The sequence below is a fragment of the Sinocyclocheilus rhinocerous genome, unplaced genomic scaffold (assembly GCF_001515625.1).
Source record: "Sinocyclocheilus rhinocerous isolate Xijiao unplaced genomic scaffold, SAMN03320098_v1.1 scaffold3485, whole genome shotgun sequence".
Taxonomy (NCBI): Eukaryota; Metazoa; Chordata; class Actinopteri; order Cypriniformes; family Cyprinidae; genus Sinocyclocheilus; species Sinocyclocheilus rhinocerous.
The window spans coordinates 143,946-154,921 of NW_015634078.1; the positions used below are offsets into that span (position 1 = coordinate 143,946).

Below are 10,976 nucleotides of genomic sequence, written 5' to 3' on the forward strand. Positions count from 1 at the left end.
GGATGACAAATGCGACTTTGCAGTTTTGCATTTTTTGTATCTCGAGTCAACTTGCATAATAATTTAGACTGTTTGCCCATTTGGATTATAATAACGATTGCTCGTCCAGTGCCATGGCTGCTGACGTTAGCTTTACTTATTTGCTATCATCACCGTGCGTGTGCATTAACTCCGCCCACCCTGCTTCTGATGACGTCACTCGTGTTTTTTTTATTTTATTATTATTATTAAATTCTTATTTCAAATTACCGACTCACACTTTTCTCATCCTAATTTTACAAGTTGAAAGTTACAAAACAACACACGCACAGCGCTGACTGACTCTGATAACGGCCGGGTGTTCTCTGAGTCCGATCGATTCGGGTATTACACACAATGTTAAACAGACCCGGGACCCGAATTAATAGATTGGGACCCGGCTGACCATTTAAAATATAGCCCCGAACCCGTACGGATCCCGGGTCGGGTCTCGGGTCCTCCGTGTAGACCTCTAGTCATCTGCATTATGAGAGTCACATGTTGCTGAACAACATCATCCTGAAAGCATCCAAGAAAGAATGATTCACTGGTAAAATTTTATAGTTAAATACTATAAATGTATATGTTGTTTGCATATGGCTTTATTTAATCAGAATACACAAATTTGTTTTGAACGGCCTTCAATGGAAGATGTCTGTGTAGTTACTGTGTAGACTGTGTAGTTCTAACCAGCAGAGACTAACAGACCATGCTAACCAGAAGAGAAGAGAGAACTCAAAATACACAGTGACCTACAGAATACATGTACTGTAAATTCTTAACAATAAAGTGTTATGAATGTTCTAGTACAGGGGTGCCCAACCATGTTCCTGGAGATCTACCTTCCTGCAGAGTTCAGTTCCAACCCTGATCAAACACACCTGTCTGTAATTATCAAGTGCTCCTTCAGATCTTAATTAGCTGGTTAAGCTGTGTTTGATCAGGGTTGGAGCTGAACTCTGCAGGAAGGTAGATCTCCAGGAACAGGGTGGGCACCCCTGTTCTAGTATAATTATAGCAAAATGTTAATGGAAGGAGACCATTTCATGAATCCATCTTTGGGAACAAAAAGGTTTTCAATCATCATCCGTATGAAAAATCTTAAAGATAAATATTACACATAACTTATTTAGGAAAATATAGATTTTAGAAGATTATGGAAATATTTAATAACTAATGTACAGATTATTAAAAAGAAAAAATTTTTAAGGCCTTGTTTTTCCATGTTTGGTCACTAGTTAACGCTCCAGCAGGGTCTTTAGAAGAGATGTACTGTGTACACCATTAAACAGGTTATAAACCCCTGATAAAATACATTAAGTACCATGATTTTAACAGAAGCACTTTACACTGCAGCCTGTTTACGGTTAAAATGTCTTTAAATTTGCAGTTTTTCTTTCTCATCTGCTCTCAATTGATCTATATTCGCACAACATACATGTTTTGTTGATGTGAATCATTCAGATTATTGTGCTGAGCTCATATCTTGCTAAAAACATTTAATGTGGTTATTTAGTGACTGATGCAGCTGATGTCAGTGGTTTAGTTGCTCTGTGGAGTTTCATTGTGGTCTGTGGGAAGCAGAGAAACACTGACTTAACCAAACAATGATTTTAACAACAGAGAAACTTGATCAGACCAAACATCTGTAGATCATGGGGTTCAACAGACATGAATGAAAATATGTTAAAATAGTCATGATGAGAGATGAAGATCAAACTAGAGCAGAGTGTGTAGAAGATTTTTATTAATCCAAATAGGAATTAATCAAGTATAATCATTATGAATATAGCCATTTAAATATCCAGTTCTACTTCCATTATAATCCCATATGCCTGTGTGTAAAAATGCCTACGTGGCAGAATGTACAGACCACAGATGAGAAACATCTGGAAAACATAAGTGGGGGCTTTCTTTCTTTACCATAACGTTTGTTGGAGACAAAGTGGTCACACTTTGATTTGAGATAACAGTGTGAGAGGAAGCTCTGATAAAAAAAAACCCATAAAACTAAGAGTATCAGTAAGAAACAAGAAAAAAGAGAAGCAAAAAGGGGAAAAGAGAAAGAAGTGATAGCCCTGTTTAAAACCAAAGGGGAGGACATATTAAAAAGTATAAAACAAGCAGGAAGAAACTGAGCGAGGCTGAGAAAGAGACAAAAAGAAAGGGAGAAAAGTTGTTTTCTGAGCCACCCCCATATTTGCCCACAGACGGAGAATTCCAAATCCTCAAGGGAACAGGAGAAATTCAACTGGAGAAAGGCAAATGTAAGGACCAGTAGAGCTGGGAGAAAAAGAAAAAAAGGAACCAGCTGTGAAAACAAATAGGCAAGAGAGAAAAGAAAGTGAAGGATATTTACAGATGGATTGTTATAGACAGTTTTAATAGCGTTAGAGAAGATGAAAACAAACCAAAATAAAACAAAATTTGAGGAAGGGGTAGAAGAAATAGAAGAGAAAATTAAAGAATGAGAAAAAAATACAAGAGGTAAATAGATTGGAAAGAGGGAGGAGTAAGTTGTTCGAAAGTACAACGGAAGTGAATGAAGAAGAGGAGTTATTTGATAGCAGAAAATGGGAATAGGGCAGAGAAAAGGGGGCACTCAGACCACTGGCTGCACAACTCCCAATTTTAATCAAGGGTGCGAAGGGACCCGCTTTATTCTCATTGATGATGTAATAAAGTGTATCTCCTGGCATCAAAACCCAAGACTGAGTGTGGTTCCTAAGATGAGCAGCAGACGACACCACAAATTGGCACCCCAGATGGGACGGAAAAGAGCAGAAGAGTGAACGACCACTTTGGGCTGGCTTTTGGAGAGCAGCACACACCGAATAGGTAAAGCAATTTTGCTTATATAGTTGGTGTGTGTTGTTTGCCGGTCTGCCCTTGGTGGTAAGGACACTTAAAATCTGCTCTTCCAGAATTAGAAAATAAATAAAAAAAGGGGTTTTGATGCCAAAAGAAATAACTGCATGCACAGATTTGGTATAAAGTTAGGAAGGCCTTAATAGGTGACCTAAATAGAAACTAGATGGTGTTTTTGTTGTATGAGACTGAAACTGTTTCTGTGTCCGTGTGCATGTCCGTATGAGTGATGGTGAATGTATGAGAAAATAAATAAATTCCATATTGGGTGGTTAAGAGCTGCGCACCCTCTTGGTCCATCACTTAAATGTGGCTAATTAATTCCAATGACAGATCCAGTGTGTCTACAAACAAAAAATCAAAGCATAACAATACCCATTCTGGTATCAAATCAGACTTTTATCAATTTGTTAGGAAGAGATGCATTATGTAAATTGGGGCTACAAATTTGGTGTTCTCCAGAAGGAATATATATCGGCAGAAAGAGATTAAAAAAAAAAATAAAATAAATAAAATAAAAATAAAAATATATATAATAATAATAATAATAATTTTTAAAAAAATAATCAAATGTCAGGCACACAAGAAGGGAAATTATTATGTTATTAATGATATTAAGGGAAACAATGCAGCAAATATAGAAGCTGAAAAAGCTTCAGGGTGTCAAGTAGCAGTATTAGTACCTGTAGTACTTATCAAACCTCAACCTCAATTAGAGGATATAATTCGAATACAACAAGCAGGCCCCTATGAACAATCAATGTGGCACCGAAGGGGAGCTAAAAAAAGACTCACAAGAGATCTGGCGTACACATGAAGGAAACATGGTAGCACCTACTTCACTTTTGAATATTCTTATTGCAGATGCACATGGTTTTGACCATTGCGCAAGGGGGGAAATGATAAGGAAAATTAAACAGCAAGGATATTGGTCTCCTTATTTATATGCAATAGTGGATTAATTTTTGTCAGTGATAAGGAAAATTAAAAAGCAAGGATATTGGTCTCCTTATTTATATAGTGTATCTCCTGGCATCAAAACCCAAGACTGAGTGTGGTTCCTAAGATGAGCAGCAGACGACACCACAAGTGGAATATAAACCATAAAACAGGCTTGATTCACACATTTAGAGCTGGAGCTCAACCTTACTGTAAACACAAACCGTTGGTCTGATTTCACTCCATGGGTCTGATTCTGATGTGTAGTCAATGACCAATCGAATCACTGCTTCAAAAGTATCACAACAGCGCTGAAAAGGACAGACTCTTTCAAAGAGCTTGAGCATCCATGAATATGTAATACTATGAATATCTGGCTGTGTTTGGACAAAACAATCAGTGTGATTTTAGACTTTAATCAACTTTTTATAACCTTGCATTTCCTGGTTTAGATATGACATGATATTTAAAACTTGACTATTTAATATCACTGCTGATAAGAGATCACTCTGGTAAATAAACACTAACAAAAATCCAAAGAATCTGAAACATCACAGCTGACGTACCTGTAGCTGGACCAGTATTGAGATCCTTGGCCTGTTTTACGGTTGATTTGTTCACCACACAGCTGGACGACACACAATTTGAGCTTGACAATGTTTCTAGTGATGAGGAAATCTGTTTAACTGATAATGACAGATGTTACTCTGATGTTATTTTGCTTTCATGTGTATGAGTGTTGTGTTGAGAACGTTGATAGTTAATTTTATATGCAATGTGGAAATGCACCGCTAGGGGTCTGAAGAGGATCATTCTGCTGAGGATGATAGAAACGTGTAGAGATGGAGAATAGTCGTGTGAGTGAGAGGAGCGCGCCCTTACGAAAATTAACCATGGTTTTATTGTAGTAAAAGTGTTGTAACCATGTTTTTTTTGGCGTATTAATTACCATTTGTGTAACCACAGTTTTACTACAAATACCATGGTTAAACTATGGTTAGTGTAGCAAAACCATGGTTCATTTGTGGTTACCATGGTTTAATAAGTTACCATGTTTTTTTAATTTAATTTGTAGTAAAACCATGGCATCCCTATGTAAAAAATATCTAAGTAGGCCTATGTGCGATCAGAATGTGTCTCAAAGCATAGTGTAAGTTGAAAAGAGTATGCCAAAACTACCGGTACTGTGTTTTCGAAGTGTGGATCCGCGCACACTCTGGAGAGTTAATTTGGTTTAGATTAGAACTACAAACACGAATAAAAAGAACTACAAATATGGCGGATGTTCGCGAGCCCGACGGTTAGCCGAGACGCCCTGAGAGGGGTTTGAGTTGTAAATTAATATCTAACCTGGTGAAAACAAATTTATTTAATGATATTTTGTATTTTACAGACGTTACCAATAGTACTGTGAACTTTTATAAAGCATACGAACAGCACTTTTTTGCCATTTACTCTTTATTTCTTTATTTCTTTCCAAAATAACATGGTTGCTACAATTTTGCTATAATAAAATCATGGTTAGTTTTGTAAGGGCTCGCATGAAAGACACACGACTGGCAAATCAACATGCTAATTTATTTATTTATTTATTTTCCAAAAAGGAATGAAGAATTGAAATTTGGATAGTTTATATGAGGATGTAAGTGTTAATGTGACAGGATGATATACAGGCCGGTTTACACTGCAAGTATATGCTTCAATTTATGACGTCGTAGTATTCCCCAAAGCTTGATTATGCTACACTCAAAAAAAATTTTTTTTTAAATTTATTATTTTTTTTTTTAAGTACATACTTTTAGGGGATAGAATAAGTAGGCAAATTGGGATGCAGCAGAGGAAACTTAAAGTTCACTGGCATTTGCATCCTTTTGTGCAGATTCAAGTCTATGTGATGTAACTAAGTCATAGGATGTCATAGAAGGGGCTTCAGTTTACTGGCATAAAGTCACTCTTCAGCTTCACCTCAAATAGCTTCAAGGCAGCTATTCCTTTTAGATGCTTCTAACAGTGGGTAATCTAACAGTGTTCTAATCAAGTGTTTGTGTTTTCATAAACAGGTTTTCATGTCGTATATTTATTTTTAACATTCATTTTCATAACAGTCTTCAGATATTTTCATTATCTCATGATGGCCATGCCCCGCACCCCGAGTACTTCTTTTTGAAACCTATTGAAATGAGAAATTGCCCAAAATGCCCATCCCTAATTTAAAATGTAAGTTTCATCACTGTTGTTATTGTTTATATGTGCTGTAAGTATCATAATCATTATACTTAACAGATCTACAGGCTATACAGTGCTGATGTTTGTAGTGTTTGTTATAGATCAGACACACATTCACACTAATGACTCTCTCTCTTTATCATTACAGTATCAGATCTGTCTCCAGCTGCTGTAGCAGGCATTGTTGTTGTTGTTCTGCTGGTGTGATTCACTATTGCCACAAGATCACTGAAATACGTAAGTATTTCAGAAGCAACAGAAAAATTAGCTTTATTGTGTGATATGAAAGTGTAGACAAAAAAAAGGAGATTAGAAAGCTGCAGCAAAGTGTAATATTTTAAGCAAATAACCACTTATGTGCAATTAAAGTTGTTGTATGTGTACTCATAGTGCGCAAGTCATATGGAATAATTTTATGATGCATTTCTGGTGTCTTCCCCATTTTTTACTCTTTGTGATAGTCACGACAATATGTCATATGTCAATATGTCAAATAATGACAGATTTATGTAGTGATGTAATATGTGTCATGGTTTTTAGACAGATCTCCACCTCTTATGTACAATATTTGAGTTACATACAGTTATGTGTTTTCCTATGTTAACATTATTGTAAATTGTTACAGCTATTTAAGAAAAAGAGATGACAAACTGATTATTAGAAGCACATGTGAAGAACCACACAGCATCTTCTCAGTGTTTCTGATGTTTATCTGTTCATTCACTAGTAATCTCCTCATTTCTGTTTCTATGTGCTGCTGCGTGACATGAAGCGGAGACAGTGTCAGGGATGGAGGGAGACGATGTCAAACTAAACACTGTGTTACTAAAATACAGACAGGTGATCTGATAGAGTAACAGTCTGGAAATGAAGACTCTCTCATAGCTAAAATCAAAGGAGGGAGTGTAGATATCAGTTCATATGATGATGTTCTTCATGGGATATACAGAGCAGACTGACGCTGGATGAGACTGGATTTCTGACCATCACAAACACCAGAATTGAACACACTGGACCCTATAAGTTACTGATTAACAAGAAATACAAGAGGAAATGTATTGTTTATATCAGAGGTGAGTATCTCCAGACTTTCTGTGTAATAATGATCACAGTTCTTCATTCATTCTGTTGGACTGTTTCTGTGGTTTCTTCAGCTCATAGACCCTATAGGGTTTGTTCTGAAGATCATTTAAGTCTTCATTGTGCTTTCTCTTGTTAGATTTTATAAACTTTATGCTTTAGAAAAAAATAAAATAAAATTATAAAATACTATATATATGAACTAGATTATCATATAAACAAACATTTATGCAAAGTGTGGTCTAGCAGTCACATGTTTCCAGCATGTCAAAACACCAGAGATGCAGGTTCAGTTCTGGCCAGTGCCATGTTCCTTCTCTATTCTATGGTTTTGTTAAAATTCGAAAGTAACACAATTGTTGTCATTTGACATACATTTTTGTAATATATCTGATGTTAATTGTATCAAACACTGCTATATGAACTATTTCATTTGATTAAACTCTCATAGTATCATATACACACTGAAACTCAAACGTCTTCACAACAACCCAAAAACAACAGTTCTGTGTAACTTAAAGAAATGATAACAGAAATATATTTATTATTGAACAGTGGAATGTACTTCTTAAAGTACTATTGCAACTAATATAATTGAAAGCTAACCCTTTTAAAAAAAGTAAAATTGTGTGTGTGTGTGTGTGTGTGTGTGTGTGTGTGCTCATATATCAGTAAAATAAGCCACTATGGACTATGTCAGGATTATGGACCAGTCTGTGTGTGTTTTTCTCCCCATGTGCTCCATGACTTAGTTTCTCTCTTGTCTTATTGCTTCATTTGATTCGTCTGTGCTCACCAATTACCCCTCGTTAAGCCATGTATTTAAAGTGTTGTCTGACCCATGTTTCCTGGTCCAGTGTTATACGTCTTCATGGAAGTGCTACGTGTGTGTCCTGCCTGTATTACCCCTTTCTGTGGATTATTAAAGACTGTTTAGTGTGATTCTCCTACGTCTCCGCGCTCCTTCATTCCTCACAGTAGCAACCCTGACACATATGTAGGTGTAGTCATAAAAAGAAAAAATACTGTGACATACATTATTAATAACTGTATTACATTAATTAATATGACATATTTAAGGTGCATGTGTAGTTCATTCTTACCAATGCTTGCTCTCATGTTTAATGAAGCTTTACTGACTTATCATTGCTCCTCATTTTTCTTCTTTCTCCTCTTTCTGTGACATGCAGTGAAGTCAGGCGAGTATCTCAAGTCTGTGAATGTAATAACAATCACTGTTCTTCCTCATACATTCTATTGTTCTGTTTCTGCAGTTAATTCAGCTCAAACTGCTTAATATACAAATTTAAAACTTGTATGTGTGAATGTGAGAACATGAGTAGCACAAATCTCACTGACAAAGAAGGGGAAGAATATAAAGCAGAGAAATCAAGAAAAGAGTAGAGACAGCTGTGAGACAATGAACAACTGGAGCGTGAGGGGAAAATAAAATAAAAAACTAGCAGAGAAGAGAGGGAGACGTCCTGACATCTACTTGTATGTTTCTATGCTTATTGTGAGCTTTTCAGCAAATGAGATTGAAATGATTTCGAGCATTTTATTTGTAAAGGTAGTTTGACCTCCAAATCTTCTCTTTTTATTTTCTCTTATTATCTCTGTATTTTTATTCAAGTTCCACAGAAGTGAATGAATCAGTAACTGTAGAGATACAGTTACACTGTTGAATGTAGAGGATGTGGATGTAGTGAATGAGGAGGAGGGGACGAGTTCACTTTAATAATATAAGACCCGCCCACAAGTGTCAATCACTCTGACACACACACACACACACACACTTCTCATCCTCTAGTCTTAATCAGATCTGAATGTCAAATTGTAAATGCAATCTGAATTTATAGTGCCTTTGTATTCATGCTGAAGTATGAATGTATTGTTTTTATTAATTTTGACAAAAAAACATCTGCTTGATGAATACATATTCACAAGATATTGATATGCCGCTGATCTTAATGTTGTATAATTTCTGTCCTCTAGTGGACAAACACTGATGCAGCTTTTGCTTCCTAACAACTCTTTTCACATGAAACGCATGAAAATGTACCTGAATATAAAAATACAAATTTGTGTGAAATGTGTTGCTGCATACTGTATGTTCTATGATTGATGTACAAAATCAGATCTACAGAGTAAACTGAATATGACCAGATATAGTTGAGGGGGAAAAAGCACATAAAATCAAATTATTTTGTAGGTGTGTTAGTTGAAATCACAAACACCCAGGAAGCTATAAAATCAGATTTTGTTTAATTAGTCACTGAATGAAACAGTGCAGCATAATAATAATAATAATAATAATAATTTTTGTGTGTCAATTGAAATATGACGTTTTAAATTATATTTATTACATTTTGTTTTTATTATTTTACAGTTTAAAAGTACCATCTAGACAGGCTTTTGTTGCAATTCAAGAATCTTTATTGCAATTCATGAAAAGACTTGTAAATGCACTTCTTCAGCACATGGTGGCAGTAGAAGAAAACTGAAATAAGAAATGTTAGTAAGTGGGATATGATCCCTGTCTTGCATTGTAATGTACAAATTGTACAATAAAATTATTAAAAACAAAAAACAGTAAAGATGTTTACAATTAATAAACATTGCTATTTAAAATCATTTTAATTCACATTTCTATTTTCTATTTCATATTTTTAATCTATTCCAAACTTTCGGTTCATCATCAAAAAACTTGAAAAACACCACATATTTCAGATTTCAGTAAGCAGCACAACCTTTTTCAGTGAAGAAGAAGCAGGAGGACGAGGAAGAGGGTAATTTTGTGAAAATGCAAACAATACAAGAGAAAGATATCAACATGATTGTCAATCAGTATAAAAATGGATCAAAGAAGCAAAGTGATAATTAACAAATTTTCCACATACCAGTTCCTAAAGGACTGAAATATCAGAGTGAGGAGCGATTTTCATATTCAGTCACAAGAGGGAGCTACAGCAGCTTCATCGGGAGAGTGAAAGTGAAAGTGACCGAGTATGAGCTCTGCATTTATCCCATTCAAGTGAACACACACACACACACACACACACACACACACACACACACCTTGAAAATAAATTTATTTCATCAAACTACACATATTCGTTTGAATGGCCTTCAAAGAAGGAAGATGCTCTGCGTCTCCAGATAATGTAGTTACAACATCCACCAGCAGAAGTGATCATGGACCGGAAGAGAAGAGAGAAAACTATACACAACATAAGCCATGATAATACAAGTGCTGTGAAAATCCACCAAATATTATACATCCATCTCAAAACAGAGGATTTTAATAACCTTCACTATGATAGATTAGTCAGAGTTCAGTGAGGAAAGTGAGCTGCTATATAACAAGTCTGTTGATATTTCCTCATCAAACACACAGATCACTGAATAATATACTGAGAGTTTCACAGGAGCTTCTAGTGATGGTGATCAGATCAAATCTGAATTAAAATCAAAAACAGGCTCAGGTGGTGATCACATAACTCATAAAATAATTTAGGTCTTTGACATGTTCGGTCACTAGTTGGCGCTCCAGCAGAGTCTTTAGGAGACATGTACTGTCTGTACACCATTAAAGGGGTCATATGATGCGATTTCAATTTTTCCTTTCTCTTTGGAGTGTTACAAGCTCTTGGTGCATAAAGAAGATCTGTAAAGTTGCAAAGACTAAAGTCTCAAATCCAAAGAGATATTCTTTATAAAAGTTAAGAGTTAACCACGCCTACCTAAAATGGCTCGTTCTAACACGCGAAACTACTTTGTTTGGTCTTCCAAAAAAGGACTAGAAATCAGTGGTTATGTTGTATTTACAACACTGTTCCAGAACA

General features: G+C 35.7%; 1 protein-coding gene across 1 annotated transcript in view; it reads left to right on the forward strand.

Moving 5' to 3' along the window:
* LOC107745430 (uncharacterized) overlaps positions 1-8,902 on the forward strand; it is a 26,785-nt gene extending 17,883 nt beyond the window's left edge. The window contains exon 9 of the mRNA XM_016559311.1: positions 8,807-8,902. Coding sequence (XP_016414797.1) covers positions 8,807-8,869 — 63 coding nt within the window. The 3' untranslated portion in view covers positions 8,870-8,902. The remainder of the gene's footprint in view (positions 1-8,806) is intronic.
* The last annotated feature ends 2,074 nt before the right edge of the window (positions 8,903-10,976 follow it).